The following is a 19,510-nucleotide window of genomic DNA, read 5'->3' on the forward strand; positions in this document are numbered from 1 at the left end:
AAGGAGAGTACTGCTCAGAACAATCAAGAGAATGTGAGATCCAAAGTCTGCTTTTGGACAGACTGAAAAAAAAAAAAAGCCAAGAAAGCCAAGCTTGCATTAAGCACCCTTTCTGTGTTTCAGGGATACTGGGCCCTGGACAGAAGAATTAAAAGGCATGCTCTCGGACGAGGGTGGGGACATTCTAGTCACCTGGTCATTCTCTGCCAGCCACCTTTCTTTCCTTCCTGTGCCTTCCCTCTTCCTCCTCAGGTGGTGTGCCACCTGCAGACTACCAAGGCCCTGTCCGCACCAGCTGACAGGACACCTGGGGTCACTGTGTGCGGAACAAGTGTGACTGACTTCCACTCCAAGGGTGGGCTCCCACCACTTTACAAATCCTCCCACAGGAAGAAGACAACACCAATCTCCAATACCGTTATCTTTTTTATTCTCCTCCAGCATTCAGGTTTGTTCAGAACATTACAACAGGCATGAAGGGGAAAATAATCACATTTTTAAAAATCTATCCAAAGAACAGGCGCAAAAGAAAAAATAATTGCATCTTTTAAACGCGACGTGTCCAAAGTATATTACGTGAAGCCACGGTGTATCTCTTAGGGAAAAAATAGCATTTGAATATTAATTCGATATTAAGGTTAAAGATTAAGGCCAACCTCCAGGAAAGCAATGGTTTAAGTGCATGTAGTGTTTTCAATCCAATTTTTTCTTTACAGAAATACTGGACTGATGTGTGAGATATGAAATATTTGAAATCTTTAAGGTTTCTGCACTAGCATTTAAATACAAACTAAGATGTTGCATAGTTTCAGTGGCTTTCGATTTCATGTTTGATTTCAGAAATGTATGGATGGTCTTTGCCGTGCGCTACTTCCATGATGGCAATGGCCTGGGGAAGAAGAGACACATAAGAGGTCAGGCCCCGAAGGCAAATGCCCCACAGCTCCATCTGGGGTAACTTTAATGCAAGTTGTACCCCTTTGCTTTAAGGCCCAGGATGCAAGCAACCTGGCTCTCAGAACCTGTGTTCTCCTACGTAACCTGCCGTTTTAAACTGCGACCCAACATCACCTGGTAACCAGTTAGCCACCCAGTCTCTACCATTGAGCAAAACCATGTACGTGCAGGTGGTACCTGGAGAAATGATGTAGGTAACATGAAACCATGTTTTTCTTTCAAAAAACTTCATTGTTTCCTCTTAATAGTCTAGCAAACTTTAAAGTAGATGCAGGTTTTATTTTGAGAAGTTACAGAGAACATATTTACTAAGGTTTCTTTATGTTGTTGTGTGCCATCAATTGATTCTGACTCATAGTGACCCTATAGGACAGAGTAGAACTGCCCTGTAGGGTTTCCTAGGCTGTAGTGTTTACGGGAGCAGATTGCCAGGTCTTTTCTCCCACAGAGCCACTCGTGGGTTTGAACCACCAACCTTTCAGATAGCAGCCAAGCACTTAACCGTTGTGCCACCTGGGCTCCTTAGGGTTCCTTTATAGTGAGGCAACATAAAGAGGTGGGGTGTCCAGAAGCTCCACGGCTTCCAAGTGTGTGACCTTGGGCAACGTAGTTAACCACTCTGTGCCTCGTCTTCTCATTTGTAAAACAGAAATAACACTCAGAAAGTGTTCAGAGTGGTGCCTAACATACAGGATGTAGATATCAGATGCGATCCATTAGAATTGATCTTGGTCTTTAGAATTCTGCCATAAGGCTCAGATGGAAAGACTTAAATTATTCCCCAAACAGGGAGTTTTTGATGCCCGTGACTATGACAGGCATTCTTTTTCTTTTTTCTTCCCCCATTCCTTTCTATTATACTATTCTCTTCCTAAATCTCAAGCCAGTAAGAGGCAGGCCACCAGGAATCACCTGTTTTAAAAGGCATCCTGCTCTCTCCTGCCTCCCCTCCCCTCTGCATTAGTCTCAAGGCTCATGTTCCTTGTTCAGATCTATCCTGCCCCTCTCTGATCCTTTACTGAACGACCTACCAGCATTTCACAGTTCCAAAGAGGCAAGAAAAGGCCAAAAACGGGACCTGGCTGGTTAGTTTTCCCTCTACTTCACTAAGGCAATAAATATGTTATCTTAGAAGAAAATCCCATGGTTTAAAATTTCATGCTTTACCGGCACTCCTAGCCTGGCTGGGCCCAGACCCTTCCATTTGGGATAGGTGACTTTGCTCCCATTGTCCCAAGCAGCCTCCTGGGAAGCTTTGGGCAACCTAGAGGATGAGGCCTCCAGGCCCCTCCTGGCCCCAGCGTTTATAAACCTGCTCTGATAGGGGTATGTTAACAGACTTTCCCAAGGATTACATTTCATCACTGTTAACTTCCACAGAGTGAACAATGAGAGCTGGTACTCACAACGGTGGCTCAGGCGCCGAAAGGCAAACGCTCCTCAGGAATTCGGTCCCCCCATGCGTTTGAGCCACGGCACAGGGGGAAGTAGCCACAGCCCTGGACTCGCAAAGACCCCAGCTTGAATTAAGGCCCCTCACATACCCTCTGCTGGTTAGTTACTTAACCTGAGCCTCGATTTCCTCATCGGGAAAATCTACCTCATCAGATTTGTGTGAGAATTAAAAGAATGTAACTGAGGGTTCTGGTGTGTGACTAGCACATCAAGCATCTGTATCCAACCCCTCTGATTTCACCGCAAACGGGTGCCGTAATCCTGTAAATCCTAACCCAAACCCAATCCACTGCAGCACAGTTGATATCGACTCAAAGTGGCCCTACAGGACAGAGCAGAAGTGCCCCATAGGGTTTCCAAGGAGCAACTGGTGGATTCGAACTGCTGACCTTCTGGTTAGCAGCTGAACGCTTAACCGCTGCGCCACCAGGGCTCCATAAGTCCTAAAGGGCAGACAAATGAAGAATTCCCTCCCCAAGGTCTCTGGCCCAGCCAGTGGCCTTGGCCCACTTCCAGGCTTCACAGAGGAGACGGCAGTACCTGCTTCTCTCCTCCCGGCTTTGGGATGGGCCTCCCAGTGTGAGCATCCTTCCCTTAGAGGGCACGGGTGCAAACACTGCCCTGGCTCAATTCCTTACCCCACCCCCTTCCGCTCCTATGGCCAGAGGGTGGGTCAAGAGCTGGTCATTCTCCATTGTACACAGCCGTTCAGTTTATGGGCATGAGGGAAGCCTGCTAAGAAGGCCGTCATAAAACATCATGTCATAAAACATACCTTCTTCAGGGCTTTCTCTCCTGCAGCTTTGTTTTCCAGCCCCATGTACAGTCTTCCGAGCTTCAGCCACATGGAAGCCACGTTGAGGGAGTACAGAGGATAATGCTTACTGGAAGAAAAGAAGAGACAAAAGGCCACCTGGTCAAAGGCTGCTGGGCAGCACCCAGCGCGGGACCACTAAGCCTGCGGCAGCTGAGCTCATGGCCAAACTCTCCATAGCAGCCAGGCACCTCCAAACCCCGCCAGGTTCCAGGGAGGTGAGAGTGGATGGTTCGCCACTGCCTACCCATCACAGACACCTTTGTTTTATGCAGTTTATGTGTTTCTGAACAGCTATGTAAAAAACTACAGAGAAATTCTATCCCCAAAACATCGATAAACACAATGGCCAATCCACATGCAGATTTCTGTATTTCAGGTATACCCTAAGCAGGGTATTGAGAAAACATCTTTTAAAGGAAATGTCCCATTCACAAGGACAGCAAGTAGGCCTAAGCACTCACATTAGAGTGTGCCCTTAAAAGTACACACACCCCGATGCCTCTAGAGATGCTGCTTTCTGTCTTGCCTTGTACTGTCAGTTGGTTTTAACAAAGCCATAAGCTGTCTGAAGTCAGGAGAAGAGCTGTATCTTCTAGAGACGGCTTCTCCATTGTCCCGCAGAGCACTTTATATACAGTAGGTACTCTCCCTGGTTTTAACAGAGGCCTGCCTAGAAAAGGGCCTTTTCTCTAGAAACAGGGTCCAGGAGGCAGCTCAGAGCTGACTGTCAGAGTGTGTGTGTGTGTTGTGTGTGAGAAGGAGGTATTTATTTACAGGCAATTCTGCTCTACTGTGTCCTGGAGGCCTGCCCTAAAGAGACAGGTTCTAGCTCTATTCCTGAGCAGGAGGCAGCCATGCTGGCTGGAGGTAGCTGGACCTCTGGGTGGGCTGGAGGTAGAGCTGGACCTCTGGGTGGGCTGGAGGTAGAGCTGGACCTCTGGGTGGGCTGGAGGTAGAGCTGGACCTCTGGGTGGGCTGGAGGTAGAGCTGGACCTCTGGGTGGGCTGGAGGTAGCGCTGGACCTCTGGGTGGGCTGGAGGTAGCGCTGGACCTCTGGGTGGGCTGGAGGTAGCGCTGGACCTCTGGGTGGGCTGGAGGTAGCGCTGGACCTCTGGGTGGGCTGGAGGTAGCGCTGGACCTCTGGGTGGGCTGGAGGTAGCGCTGGACCTCTGGGTGGGCTGGAGGTAGCGCTGGACCTCTGGGTGGGCTGGAGGTAGAGCTGGACCTCTGGGTGGGCTGGAGGTAGAGCTGGACCTCTGGGTGGGCTGGAGGTAGAGCTGGACCTCTGGGTGGGCTGGAGGTAGCGCTGGACCTCTGGGTGGGCTGGAGGTAGCGCTGGACCTCTGGGTGGGCTGGAGGTAGCGCTGGACCTCTGGGTGGGCTGGAGGTAGAGCTGGACCTCTGGGTGGGCTGGAGGTAGAGCTGGACCTCTGGGTGGGCTGGAGGTAGCGCTGGACCTCTGAGTGGGCTGGAGGTAGCGCTGGACCTCTGGGTGGGCTGGAGGTAGAGCTGGACCTCTGGGTGGGCTGGAGGTAGAGCTGGACCTCTGGGTGGGCTGGAGATAGCTGGACCTCTGGGTGGGCTGGAGGTAGTGCTGGACCTCTGGGTGGGCTGGAGGTAGAGCTGGACCTCTGGGTGGGCTGGAGGTAGAGCTGGACCTCTGGGTGGGCTGGAGGTAGAGCTGGACCTCTGGGTGGGCTGGAGGTAGAGCTGGACCTCTGGGTGGGCTGGAGGTAGCCGGACCTCTGGGTGGGACTCACTAGGCTAAGAGCCCAAGCCAGCAAGGCCCTGCTGTGAGAACAACCTCAAGGCTGAGATGCTCCCAATCTCTACTCTCTCTCTCCCCTACAGATCTCAAGAGGGACGTGTGCATGAGACCAGAGAAATTCCTTACCACCCTACAAGGAAGGGAAGGCTTTGAGATCACACCCAATTTAACAAATTCCATTTCTAAGAGCTGATTTGAGGACCTGGCTTCCCCTGGGCTCCCCCTGCTGGCTAATCAGGGCAACACGGGGATAAGTAGAGGACAGAGTTAGTGGAAGTTCAGACTAAACAAACCTTAGTCTCCAATCTTAGAACCTGAAAGAATATTGGGGGAGCCTAAGTTAGCTGGAAACACTCGGGGTGCTTCTTGAGCACACAGGTTTCCAGGCCTAATGCTGAGAGACTCTGATCCACTCCATCTTGGGGTGGCTCTGTAAATAGATAATGTAAGCTCACGTAACAGCACCCCGTGCTTCAGATCCAGGCCACCCAGTCCTGAAGTGGCTGGTCCGATGGCCGGAGACAACGCCGCGACTTCCTCCAGTCCTGGAGCGGCTGGTCAGATGGCCAGCGACAACGCCATGACTTCCCCCAGTCCTGAAGTGGCTGGTCGGATGACCAGCGACAACGCCGCGACATCCCCCAGTCCTGAAGTGGCTGGTCCGATGGCCAGAGACAACGCCGCGACTTCCTCCAGTCCTGAAGTGGCTGGTCGGATGGCCGGAGACAACGCCGCGACTTCCTCCAGTCCTGAAGTGGCTGGTCGGATGGCCGGAGACAACGCCGCGACTTCCCCCAGTCCTGGAGTGGCTGGTCGGATGACCAGAGACAACGCCGCGACTTCCTCCAGTCCTGGAATGGCTGGTCCGATGGCTGGAGACAACGCTGCGACTTCCTCCAGTCCTGGAGTGGCTGGTCCAATGACCAGCGACAATGCCGTGACTTCCTCCAGTCCTGAAGTGGCTGGTCAGATGACCAGAGACAACGCTGCGACTTCCCCCAGTCCTGAAGTGGCTGGTCGGATGACCAGCGACAACGCCGTGACTTCCCCCAGTCCTGAAGTGGCTGGTCGGATGACCAGCGACAACGCCGCGACTTCCCCCAGTCACCCACCGTACGGTGTATAACCATCTTGGCCAGGCGACTTCCTGTGGCTGTTGTTGTTAGGTGCTGTCGAGTCCGCTCTGACTCACAGCGACCCTGGGAACAGAACGAGACACTGCCCGGTCCTGTGCCATCCTCACAATCGTTGCTGTGTTTGTGCCCATTGTTGAGCCACTGTGTCAGTCCATCTCACTGTCACCATTTGTTACCATTCCAAATTAAAACCCAATTTATTCATTCTGCCTAGGGATGGCAGCAAACCATCACCTCCAACCAACTGCCCCCGAGGCCCCGCATTTGCCAACAGGGGCTGCAATCTGAAAAAGCAAAAGGTGTTAGTAATGATGGAAAAGGAGGGTTTCCAAGACCACCAATTACTGATTAGTAAGTGCCATTTAACTCGGGAGGGGTGATGGGAAAATAGGCAAAGCAGTGGCTTTCCATCACTGCCCTGTATTAACTACTATGGATACAGCCCTGGATGGCCCTGTGCCCAGTGCCCCCGAATAACCTCGATCTGCCTCCTGGGGGTCTCCTCCAGATGGTGGAGGGACGAGCCTGGCCAGACGGAGCAGCACCCTACCCTGTCCCTCCAGATGTGGGTGCAGAAAGGAGACAGCTGTTCTAGGCATGTCCCAGCAGGGTGCAGGAAGCAGAGAAAGAGCCGGGGTACACATCCCAAACCAACACGCTCCGTTCCGTCCCAGGACGGGAGAAAAGCCACTGCAGTCACCTGTAGGGCTGGATGATCTTCTGTCCGTACCGCAGGGCGCCCTCCCAGTCCTGCATGTACAAGCAGACGCCCATGGCCTGGTACATCATATGAAGCATGTAGACGTTACTGTCCTCAAACACCGAGCTCATCTTCTCCTGGCTGAGCGCGCACATCTCCAGCAGCTCACTAGGGGGCGCTGTGGCGTCAAGGAAATGACAGGCCAGGTGCAGGCCGCTTGGGGGCTTAGGCTGGGTTCAAGGGGTTCCTTTCGTCCGCTGGACCCCCACCCTCACCCTCTGAAAAAGTGAATTACATAAAACCAAGCAGAAGTGAAAGGAATGACATTTTTCTTGAAGGAACAAACTAGGAAAAACTCAAAACCTCAAATGTGAAACAAAACTAAAGAATTTCAGCCACAAGGAACAGACCCTCAGATTAGATGTAAACAACACTGATTAGAATCACAGACCTGCAATCTCCTAATTGAATTCAAACCCTCACTCAAGCAGGAAGCTCTGAGCACTACAGACGGGGCATAATTAAGGAAGGGGCCCCACCACGGGAAAGTGGGGAGAGACACCAAGCCTTTCTCAAATTTCCTTCTGTGGGTTTTAGTTCTACATGTTAGAGTACAAATCCAATTCCTTTTCGATTGCCAAGAGAATGCTATCATGCTGTCGCTGGGTGTCACTGAGTAGATTTTCGACTCATAGCAGCCCCATGTGACAGAGAACTGCCCCACAGGGTTTTCTAGACTAATTTTTATGGGAGCAAACTGCCAGGACTTTTTCCTGTGGAGCTGCCGGGTGGGTTCAAAACACCAGCCTTCCGTTTAGCAGCAGAGCACTTAACTGTTGTGCCACCAGGGCTCCAATGTGGTGGTTAAGAACAGAGACTTTGGTCGTCAGCATGCCTGAGGCAAAATCTCGGTTCTCCCACGTGAGCTGCGTACCCTTGGGCCATTACTTGATAATCTGTGAGCCTGTGTTGTCATCTGCTAAATGCAGCCATAGCACCCCTCCCTCCTGGTGTCTGTGTGAAGGTTGGTAGAGATAATGTATGTAAATTACTTGGCACTGTGCATTGCCCGAAGTAAAATACCCTAAGTAATGGCCTTCAACAAACTAGTTCTTCACAGTCTTAGAGAATGAAACTCTTCCACCAGGTTGAGCTCCTGAGCAAACTTGTCAAATAAGCAGAAATAAGAACTTCATTAACTTTGCCTATGGCTGGCACCACTGATGGGGTCAATAAACCTTCACACACTTACCAGGAGACATTCTTCCTCCAAAATTCAGAATTTTAAACCCATCTTTCTCCTGATCCCCCCTTCTCAAATGCCCACGCCCTCCTATCAGTGAGGGGCGGCGGTATACTGTCAGGACAGTTGAAGGATATATTTGTAGTGCTTGGCTCTCCGGAATTCCTCAATGACATTCCGGGCATATCTGACCATGTCACGGATGGCTTCTGCCTTTGGGGGATCAGTGAGCTTCCGGATTTCCACCTTGGCGTTATCCTGAGCAAAATGTCCAAAAAGGCAAAGGGTTACCTCCCAGGGAAACCACACTGATGGAGAAAGCTCGCAAATAACCCATGTTTCCCTGTGAAGGGAGATGGACTTGCTCTTCCAGGGTTACAAAGGAACAAAAGGAAACCAAGCAATCCATCTAAAAGACATTCAAAACAAACTAGAAAAATACTATCTAACCCAATTATCTAACCCAAAACCCAATGCCACTGAGTAAATTCGGACTCATAGTGACCCAGTAAGACAGAACCGAACTGCCCCATAGGGTTTCCAAGGCTGTAATCTTTACAGAAGCAGACGGCCACATCTTTCTCCCACAGAGCGGCTGGCGGGTTCAAACCACCCCGCTTTTGGTTAGCAGCTGAGCGTTTAAGCACTGTACCACCAGGGCTCACTAATTATCTAGACAACCCTTATTTGGGAAGGCTACCTAGAACGTGTTTGCTGTGAGCAGATATGTCTGTTCCCACATCTACAAACCAAGAGAATAAAGATGAACGGCACCGATAAAGCAAGAACTCAGGCAAAGGCAGGGAAAATTCCACGTATCCTGGTGAACGGGTTGGAAAGCCTGAAAACTATTCCCATGTGCCCTTTTCCTTCCCCTCTCTGTTGAGAGTCATTTCGTCTCAAGAAATAGCCACTTGGCAGATCCTTCTCTTACTCGTACGAATGGAAACATTCTCGCCAGCTACCAGGAGCAGGTTTGAACAGACACCTGGTCTAACTGGATTCTTCCGTCTGGCTGTCTTGATAAGGCTGGCTTAAAGGGTCAAACGTATCCTTGAGGACATACTCCAAGTGGGACAAGAGGGCCTCGCTCTGCAGAGGTCTGAGATGGAGGACGTCGCCATGCCTTGGCTGCATCAGTGGAGCTTACCTTGTCTTTGGTGGTACATTCCTGGCACTCACAGGTGAAGAAATAAGAATCTCTCAGCCGGTCATTCCTGTCTTCTGTTGGATACAGGAGGTCAATATAGCTGGTGAATACCTAAGGAGTCCAAAACATTGAAGCTTTAATTTGCTACAGCTACACCCAATCCTCCTAGCGACCCTAGAGGACAGAGTAGAGCTGCCCCATAGTTTCCAAGGAGTGCCTGGCGGTTTCGAACTGCCGACCTCTTGGTTAGCAGCCGTAGCACTTAACCACTACGCCACCAGGGTTTCCCACGGCAGTGGGTTTGGTTTTGGGGTTTTTACACCCAACCCTTATCATCCTGCAAACATTCTGCAAACAGACGCTGTCTGCTTTAACATACCGAGCTCCTCAAACTGGCCAGCTGCCGGTGAGTTGGTCCTGACTCACCGAGACCCCGCGTATGTCAGAGCAGGACTGTGCTTCACAAGGTTTTCAGTGGCTAATTTTTCAGAAGCAGATCACCAGGCCATTCTTCTGAGGCACCTCTGAACCACCAACCTTTCATTTAGCAGCCGAGGGTGTTAACTGTTGACACCACACCCAGGGACTCCTTTTAAACTAAGAAACCACCTAACGTTCCTCCTTGTGGTGGAAAGAAATTCTGCAACGTGGGCCTCCTCGTCCCACCTTCTAGAGAATGAAGGAGCCCCTAAAACAGTACATCAGAGGCTGAAAGGATCCCTGCCTCTTTTCTGCCCCAAAGAGAGCAAACCGTGTGTTTGTCCCGGCAGCATGTGTTTTCACCTCGTGTATAGAAGCACAGGCCACAGAGGGCGAAGAGCCAGCTTGTCCGGGGCTGGGCCTGTGCTGCCTGCCTGGCCTTCACCTGCCTGGCCTTCACCTGCCTGGCCTCCACCTGCCCGGCCTTCTCACCTGCCTGGCCTTCTCACCTGCCTGGCCTTCTCACTTGCCTGGCCTTCACCTGCCTGGCCTCCACCTGCCTGGCCTTCACCTAGCCTCGTTCATTCTGTGGTCTGGGAATGTTCCGATGCCGATTTCAGTGCCCTCGCTGCTGGATGAGCACAGGGGAGCCCGGGGAAGCAAACCCTGAGAGGGCTCCCTTTCTCCTTAAGTCAGCTGGCAGTGGAGCAAGACACTCAGCACAGCGGGCTGGTGACCGGCAGCTCTGGGTGGCGCTGTGAGTCCATCTAGAGAGGACACAGCTTCTAAAACACCAGTCTGCTGCTAACCGACCCTGTGGGCAGTTCCCGGCCCTTCCAACTGGGCCAGAGAGCTGGAAAACCCTTACCTTTGGGCTCCCTGCTTTTTTCTGTTCGGGTCTGTAGCTAAGACTTGGAGTATATGGATGGGACCAGCACTTAAACGTCCATTACCTACTGGCTGGGATGGCACTTGCTGACCATCCCACACAATGAGGCGAACATCTGACTGAACAGATGGGCTTGAAAAACCGTCAGCGAGCCAGGCACCCCAGACACCACCGGGCTGGCAGGAGAAGAGGCTCGGAGCTGGGTGCGGGCAGGGCACCCAAGCTCTCCTCAACCCGAGGGTAATACTGGGGACCTCGTGGCTCATTTGGACACCCTGGGCAATGGGCGCCTTTCTCTTTCAAGAGCTTGTAACCCCCAAAGTACTACCTTCCCAGGTATTCAACAAAGTTACAGCATCTTAGATTTGCGAGAACAGGGGGCAAACAAACAGGATGCAGCGTGCCCTGCCTCACATGGCGAGAGCCTGAACATTTCCTTCCACAACGGTTGAGACACGTGATGCAGTGAGCAGAAGGGCCAGAGGATGGCGACAAAGGCCAGTGTCACGGCCCAGCCAGGCAGTCCAGGTGACAACAACCTGCTCCTTTCTCGTCAGCCACAGAACACTGGGGCCTGACCACTTACATTCTGACGGGAAGTCTGTTTTAATAAAACAGGCATCGGGGAGTCTCCAGAAGACACTCAGAAACCCAGACACCCTGACCCACCACGGGATACCCTCGTCACCGTGAATTTAGCAAAGGACACGAAATCCAATCTGTATACTTGGCTTCTGGCCCCGGCTCAGCTGTGACTAGTCAGCAATTTGAGAGAAATCAAAGCATTGCGTTTACCATTTAGCACACTGACAGTTATATTTGAAATTTCAAATATCCAGACAGGCACCTCAAAATAGCATTAAAATTATTAAACGGAAATTCAGTCTAAAACGTGCAATGACATCCCTTAAAAATTCAGGGGTCTGGCTAGGGGTTTTATTATTTATCTAAGGACATGCAGCATATACAGAGCAATGCACCTGGCAGGCCTTTCAGGGTGAGGTAACATCCAAGGTGGTCACAGAATCAGTGCTGGTATCACAGGGAGGAGAGGACAGGGAACCGCTGAGCAGCCGACAGAACACAGCTCTTCTGACAGGTGTGGCCACTCACCTGCTACGCTCTCCAAAAACAACACTGATGATGCCTCTCGGGAGTCTCCAGGTGGTACAAGCGCTTAATGGGCTCAGCTGCTAACTCAAAGACTAGAGGTTTGAGTACACCCAGACGTGCCTCAGAAGAAAGGCCTGGCAATTGGCTTCCAAAAATCAACCACTGAAAACCTGTGGAGCACAGTTCTTACTCTGACACACATGTGGTCGCCATGAGCTGAAGTCGACTGACGGCAACTGGTTAAATGGTGCCTCTAATCCCTGGTGGCACAGTGGTTAAGAACTCAGCTGCTAACCAAAAGGTCGGCAGTTCAAATCCACCAGCCACCCCTTGGAATCCGGATAGAGCAGTTCTACTCTGTCCTATAAGGTTGCCATGAGTCAGAATCGACTCGACAGCAACAGGTGTTTTTCTAATTCATAGCTTGCCCCATTCCCCCAATCATGCATACAACCAGCCGTCTGAATTACATTTCTAAAAAGTGAATTACAGGCATGGAATAGGTTCAGTGCAAAATGCCAAGTGTCATTTGGAGTTGTAGCTCTTCAGTTACTACTGGGTTCTTGCTGTCTGTTAAAGAATGGTGCTTTTCACTGCTTTTGGCAGGGGAGGGAAACAGTCAAAATTTCACTATTTAAAACAAAAAATGCTCAAACTCAATTGTTTTGCAATAGGAATACACAGACTCTAAAGAGAATCAAAAAGTTGATTCTGGTTATTTTGGCAATTTCCTTTCTCTGCAAATCTCTATGAATCTTCACAAGAAATACAGCTCAATTGAATTCATTCTTTCCAGTTTCTTCTTGATGAAACAAGAAATGGTGGGCACCAGATGGAAGCCCTGAAGTGTGCGGCTCCAGGGACCCCAGCCGCAGGTCACAGATGTGGTCATCAGCCCCTTGGAGAGCCCAAGGACTGACCTGGAATCGCTCAGGGCCAGTGCTTTCAAGTGACTGCAGAGATGGTCTAACAGCCCTTTAGCCCTTTCAAGACCCAATTCTTTTCTGCTTTGAATTTTGTTGATACTACCTGTTTTCATTAATGGAAGCATGCCAGATTATTGAATGTCGTTGAATTTTTGGTAGGTATTATGGATTTTTTTGCCCCCTCCAAAAATCCTACCCTCCAAGTCCCGAGGAATATACGTTGTGCCAGTAATTCTACCCTGGATGTCCCTGAGAGTCCAGAGGGACTTACGATGTCCCAAATAAAAATTTTCAAAATTTCTTTCTCCCACCAAAAATACCCACACCTCATACAACACCCTGTAGAAACAGTAATTTGCAGCACATGCCTGTTTTTCAGTTTCAGTAATCAAGACCCCTTACGGCAGCACACACTGTCAGGGAGAAAGCAGCGTCCCAAGGAGCCTGAGAGGCGGAAAAGGCGGGCGGGCAGCCGTATATCCCACCAGTCGTGTTAAAGCGCCCGTTGTAAGCACACTGCCACCTCCACCCGTGGTCAATCACTCACCTCGTCTCCTGGGCTGATCTCCTGTACAGCTCTTACTTCTGCCAGGGTCCCCTTGTAGGTCACAATCACATTGGGGCAGCAGCTGTGATTCATCAGCGCAACACTGTCAATCAGAAGAGAAAGTTGTACTTTCTCAGCGAGGCAGGGAGGCTGTTTAAGTGACTCCACTTGGCTGCTCACTTGCTAAGTTAGAGCACCTGCATCTTTGTGACACAGAAAAAACTCTAATAGTCGGCTGTCATATTCTAAGGGGTTGTTCTCCATGCAGTTATTATCGTGTCTAATGTCTTAACCTTTAACAGAGTCCTGGTGTGGCGCAAACGGTTATGTGCTTCACTACCAGCTGAAAGGTTGGTGGTTCACGCTCACCCAGAGGCACCTCGGAAGAAAGGCCTGGCAACCTGCTTCTGAAAGGTCACAGCCTAGAAAACCTTACAGAGCAGTTCTACCCTGTACACACGGGGTCACCATGAATCTGAATCAACAACTAACAACAACCACTTTTAACAACTTCGAAAAGTGAAATCCACCACTAAAAACAGTGACATCTAAGCCAAAAAAGAAACAACAATAAAACCCCATAAAAATTCATTCCTGTGAGATACCGGACTCAAAACCCAACAAAAAACCAAACCCAGCGCCTCTGAGTCAATCCCGACTCACAGCAACCCCACAGAATGTAGCGGAACTGCCCCCCAGGGTTTCTCAGGCTGCATATCTTTACAGAAGCCGACTGCCCTATCTTTCTCCTGCAGTGCCTGGTGGATTTGATGACAGAACCTTTTACTTAGCAGCTGAGCGCTTTAACCACTGTGCCACCAGAGCTCCCCAATACCTATAGAAAACTGCTACTCCAGTGCACACTGTAAAAGGCAAATGGGTTGTCATTTTCCAGCAGCGTTTTACATAGTGGACTGTTTCCACTGTGTTTTTTTCTGATGCTGAGAAACTGCCACCATGGGGGACTCCAGCTCCCTAAGGGCTGCTTGTGAACTCCCCTCCCCCCTGCCCCCCCCCCGCCCTGCAGGACTCCAGCCCCCTAAGGGCTGCTTGTGAACTCCCCTCCCCCCTGCCCCCCCCACCCTCCAGGACTCCAGCTCCCTAAGGGCTGCTTGTGAACCCCACCCCCTACCCTGCAGGACTCCAGCTCCCTAAGGGCTGCTTGTGAACCCCGCCCCCTGCCCTGCAGGACTCCAGCTCCCTAAGGGCTGCTTGTGAACCCCGCCCCCCGCCCTGCAGGACTCCAGCTCCCTAAGGGCTGCTTGTGAACCCCGCCCCCCGCCCTGCAGGACTCCAGCTCCCTAAGGGCTGCTTGTGAACCCCGCCCCCGCCCCCCGCCCTGCAGGACTCCAGCTCCCTAAGGGCTGCTTGTGAACCCCACCCCCTACCCTGCAGGACTCCAGCTCCCTAAGGGCTGCTTGTGAACCCCGCCCCCTGCCCTGCAGGACTCCAGCTCCCTAAGGGCTGCTTGTGAACCCCGCCCCCCGCCCTGCAGGACTCCAGCTCCCTAAGGGCTGCTTGTGAACCCCGCCCCCTGCCCTGCAGGACTCCAGCTCCCTAAGGGCTGCTTGTGAACCCCGCCCCCTGCCCTGCAGGACTCCAGCTCCCTAAGGGCTGCTTGTGAACCCCACCCCCGCCCCCCGCCCTGCAGGACTCCAGCTCCCTAAGGGCTGCTTGTGAACCCCACCCCCGCCCCCCACCCTGCAGGACTCCAGCTCCCTAAGGGCTGCTTGTGAACCCCACCCCCGCCCCCCGCCCTGCAGGACTCCAGCTCCCTAAGGGCTGCTTGTGAACCCCACCCCCGCCCCCCACCCTGCAGGACTCCAGCTCCCTAAGGGCTGCTTGTGAACCCCACCCCCGCCCCCCGCCCTGCAGGACTCCAGCTCCCTAAGGGCTGCTTGTGAACCCCACCCCTGCCCCCCACCCTGCAGGACTCCAGCTCCCTAAGGGCTGCTTGTGAACCCACCCCCTGCCCTGCAGAAGCCCATCCAAGTCTCTCTGCACCTCAATCTCCTCATCTGGAAAATTGGGACATTGCTGCTCCTGCTGTCACTGTCTGCTTTTCAGGGACAGCAAGGAAGATAGACAGATTCGCCTATGCGAGGGGCTTTGAGCTTTCTGATTATATCAAGGTCAAAGTTCTAAGAACAGAAATTTCTAAACTACAGGGAAAAAGTGCTTGATCTCTGAAAATGCTGCCTTTGAAATCACAATGCTGACATGATTTCAGCCCAAAGGGATTTTTCCCCCAATTAAAACTGCCGGAAACTGGGGCTCGCACCCCTGTGGGCACGCACATCCATACATGTAATTGCTGTGGTGGCTGGTGCACCTTCCTGGCACCGTTTCCTTTCGTCTTCAGGAACCAAAGCCCCTCCTGTTTGTCCCTAGAATGTGAGAAAGCAGAGTGGTTGCCATGCCTGGCCAGGAGCAAGCTGTCCCGGGTTTGGGTAGGCAATGATGCTATGGACAACAGCGGAATGGTCCATCTCTAGCTCCAGGGGCCACAGTAAGGTGTCCGGCTAGCCTGTGCCCCGGACAAACATGCAGTGATGTCACTGTCTTGGTCCTTGGGGACCTGCACTATAGCCCACCTGACTTCTTGGCAAGTGTCTAAGGGTGAACCAGGCCCTAGGAAATCCAGTTGGTCAATGCATCCAGGGGATAGTTTTATAAAAGGAAAAGCAGACCACTAGGCCCATCGTATGGAAGATGTGTTCAGTACTTCATTTCAAGACAGACTCGTGGGTATCTCTTTAACAAAAGGGGGAAATGTAGTAAGGCAAAGGGCCCAAAACAACTCATGTGCCTGCAGCCACAATTCTCTTGGCAATTGCTGAAGAGGATGAAAACCTCAGACCACATCACTCTTCATCCTGCTTTTAGTCTTTAAGGCTCTGTTACGTATTCAATTGTGCCCCCCTCCCCGAAAAAAAAGATGTGTTGGAGTCCCGGCCTCTGCTGGTGAATGTGACCTTGTTGGGGGAAACAGGGCTTTTTTTCGCAGATATTATCAGGTAAGTTAATGAAGTCGCACCTGAGTAAGGTGGGTCCTAATCCAAAATTTTTTTTTAATTTTTTATTGTGCTTTAGGTGAAACTTTACAGAGCAAATTATCATTCGACAGTTTGCACATAAATGTTCCACAACTTTGGGTGTATTCCCCTCAGTGCATCAGCTCTCTCCCCGTTTCCATCCTGGGTTCCCTGTTTCCTTTCAACTGGATTTTCAATCCTTTCCTGCCGTCTCATCTTTGCTTTTGGGCAAATGTCTTTTTGATCTCGTGTAATTGATTGTTGTAAGGAAGACACTCCTTGCGAGTATCAGTGTTTATTTTATGGGCCAGTCTATGGTTTGCTGAAAGGTGGGAATGGCTCATTCTCTGGGAAATGGCTTCAGTTTCAGGTTAGAAGGGTGTCTTGGGGCCACGGTCTCGGGGGTTCCTCCAGGCTCTGTCAGACCAGCAAGTCTGGTCTTTTTTGCGAATTCAATTTTTTGTTCCATACTTTTCCCCCACTCTGTCCAGGCCCTAATCCTAATTCCTAAGAGAAGGACAGAGACACAGAAACGGACACGCAGGGGTAAGATAGCACGGGAAGCCCCACGACAATGAAACAGCACCAGGGGCTACAGAAGCTGACAGAGGCAAGAACAAGAGATGGAGACAAGAGACGATTTCCCCTGAGCTGAACAAAAAAAAAAAATTTTTTTTTGTTTGACAGAGAGAGCATGACCCTGGCCACGCCCTGAATTTGGACTTCCGGCCCCCAGAATTGCGAGACAATAAATTTCTGCTCTTTAAAGCCACCTACTTCATGGTGCTTTGTTCTGGCAATGCCATGAAACCAAGCAGACACTGGGAGCAGAGACCCCCCCCCCACCGCCAGCGTCTGTGTTAGCACTGGGTCGTCATCACAGGCCCTCTACGGTGGGCCTCCACATTCTCTGCTTCACTTTCCTTTTCCCAGAGGCAAAAATCCCAAAGAGCCTTCCCCCAAAAAGTACTTCTTTCCTCGCTGTCAGAAGTCAAACTGCAGAGGACACCATGTTGGCCCCGAGGGCAGTTACAGGAGGTGTATACACTTTCCTGTTCTCTGGTTCAATCCAGCCTGAAACAGCTGCTCACATGACATAGCCCTGTACACACTCTTCCGTCTCTGACCTGTATGGTGCACAGAGCGTGGCTGCAACAAACAGACACGCTAGGAGCCAACGCTTCATCCATGGCAAGCACGTGGGTGATGAGGGTCCCCACACGCGTCAACCTAAAGCCGAGACTTCTCTTGTACAGAGAAGGTGACATTCCTTTGGGTGGGACTAACGTCCAGTGTATAATTCACAGGGGGTGTAGGAGGGGCCCCTTTGCTCCATCTATGAAGCCAGGATTTGATTTCAAGGGACTGAAGCATTTTGGAAATATCCATTCCGTCAAAGAGACCATGGCAAAGCCATTCTTGGTGCTCCGTTGAAGTCAGAGCTACAACCATCTCCATCTGTCAGCTGGCTAGCCGTTCCTGAATTACCTGAGTACTCCTGAAGCAGAGAGAAAAATACCACAGTTCTTTGAAATTTTTCTCTAGTTCATTACCCTCCCTCCAAACTGCTGTTTCTGGACTGGTATTTTTCAAAAAGAAGAGACGAAGAAGAAGCTCATATATTCTCTATGCAAGCCTGTGGTCAATTCTTGGTTGGCAATTAATGTTTCACACTGAGTATAAAAAACCCAAAGATTTCCGGAATCACAGATACGCAGAAAGCAAACTTCCCAGCAGGACGCGGGCTGCGTCTTCTAGGCACACCATAAAACGTTCTTTCAGAACAGCTCTCTGCCTGGCAGGGTTCCACAAGCAACTGTTCTCTTAACCACTCCCTTCAGATCCTTGAGTGCAGGGAAATATTTTGAAATCTGGCAGAATTAAAGAGCTGTCTTAATTCACTTGGAGTGTTATGTCTGCCACATGCAGCTAGGTATGTTATTTAAATATCAAAAAGATCAAATTAGTGTTAAATTAGTAAAACGAAGTCAGACTCAACCTACTCAGGAAATATTGCTGATCCCACGTGAGAAAGTTCTTCATCTTCGATCGTGAAGCCATTACAGTTAACCTGTGTGAGAAAGGGGAGAAAGAAAAAAAAATGAGCTAAAGTTTCTCTCTGGATAGGAATCATTTAATTTTGACCTTTAACAAATTACCCAGGAAGATGTTCTGGTTTAGTGGTTTTAAGACCTATCTTGCTGACCACGGTACTCTTTCTACAATTTGGCCATCAGTCCCAGGTATAAACAAATAAATGTACAGTTAGAGCTGAAGCACCCCTTAGTGTGGTCTACCCACCGAGCTACATAGAGTGATCCACGAATGCCACTGAGAGCCCCGAGGCTCCACGGGCTGAAGCCTGCGTATCTGCATGGAGTCGGGGTACCTGAAGTCTGCGTATCTGCGTGGAGTCGGGGTACCTGAGGTCTGCGTATCTGCGTGGAGTCGGGGTACCTGAAGTCTGCGTATCTGCGTGGAGTCGGGGTACCTGAGGTCTGCGTATCTGCGTGGAGTCGGGGTACCTGAAGTTTGCATATCTGCGTGGAGTCGGGGTACCTGAAGTCTGCGTACCTGCGTGGAGTCAGGGTACCTGAGGTCTGCGTATCTGCGTGGAGTCGGGGTACCTGAGGTCTGTGTATCTGCGTGGAGTCGGGGTACCTGAGGTCTGCATATATGCGTGGAGTCAGGGTACCTGAAGTCTAGTCCCAATCATGCTACGGATCTGTAACCTGGTCCTGAGCCCCTCACCAAGTCCTTCACTCCTCAATTCTCTCCCACTGAGGAGCCACTTCATCTAGTGCCTGTCCCCTAAGGTGAGGTGGTAAATGCAAAAATCCCTTATCCATCTCATCCAATGACTGTCCATCCCCTCCAGAGGCAGATGGACCGAGGGCCTGAGGCTCAGGAACTGAGACCTTGTGGTCCTTGTCTCAGGCAAACCAACTATCAGCCACTTGGTCATCCTTTGAAAGAAAACGTTGCATAGAACGATATCAAGGGCTACCCTCATCATTTTGGAAGCCCAACTTAGAGCTAAGCAGGCTGAAAACGAGGAATCCAAACCAAACCTGTTGCTGTCGAGTCAGTTCCAACTCATAACATCCTATAAGACAGAGTAGAACTGCTTTCAAGGAGCGGCCAGTGGATTCAAACTGCTGACCTTTTGGTTAGCAGCTGAGCACTTAACCACTGCACCACCAGGGCTCCGTAAAATGAGGAATATGCATCCTCAAATTCTAGACTGTTCAATACATCCATTCCTTCCGCAGACATTTATTGAGAGCCCTTACATGCCAGGCACCGTGGACAGAAAGATGAACAGGCCAGAATCTGTGCCCTCAGGGAATGCCC

The 19,510-nt window shown here is 50.9% G+C and overlaps 1 protein-coding gene across 2 annotated transcripts in view; it reads right to left on the reverse strand.

Annotated features, from left to right (window-relative positions):
- Positions 1–408: 408 nt before the first annotated feature.
- Positions 409–19,510, reverse strand: part of SMYD2 (SET and MYND domain containing 2) — a 63,068-nt gene continuing 43,966 nt past the window's right edge. For both annotated transcript variants that reach the window (XM_064276913.1, XM_064276914.1), the window contains 7 exons: positions 18,160–18,227; positions 13,122–13,224; positions 9,227–9,337; positions 8,214–8,334; positions 6,834–7,008; positions 3,188–3,296; positions 409–889 (listed from right to left, as the gene is read on the reverse strand). In XM_064276913.1, coding sequence (XP_064132983.1) covers positions 809–889; positions 3,188–3,296; positions 6,834–7,008; positions 8,214–8,334; positions 9,227–9,337; positions 13,122–13,224; positions 18,160–18,227 — 768 coding nt within the window. In that variant the 3' untranslated portion in view covers positions 409–808. The remainder of the gene's footprint in view (positions 890–3,187; positions 3,297–6,833; positions 7,009–8,213; positions 8,335–9,226; positions 9,338–13,121; positions 13,225–18,159; positions 18,228–19,510) is intronic.

The sequence above is a fragment of the Loxodonta africana genome, chromosome 25 (genome assembly GCF_030014295.1).
Source record: "Loxodonta africana isolate mLoxAfr1 chromosome 25, mLoxAfr1.hap2, whole genome shotgun sequence".
Taxonomy (NCBI): Eukaryota; Metazoa; Chordata; class Mammalia; order Proboscidea; family Elephantidae; genus Loxodonta; species Loxodonta africana.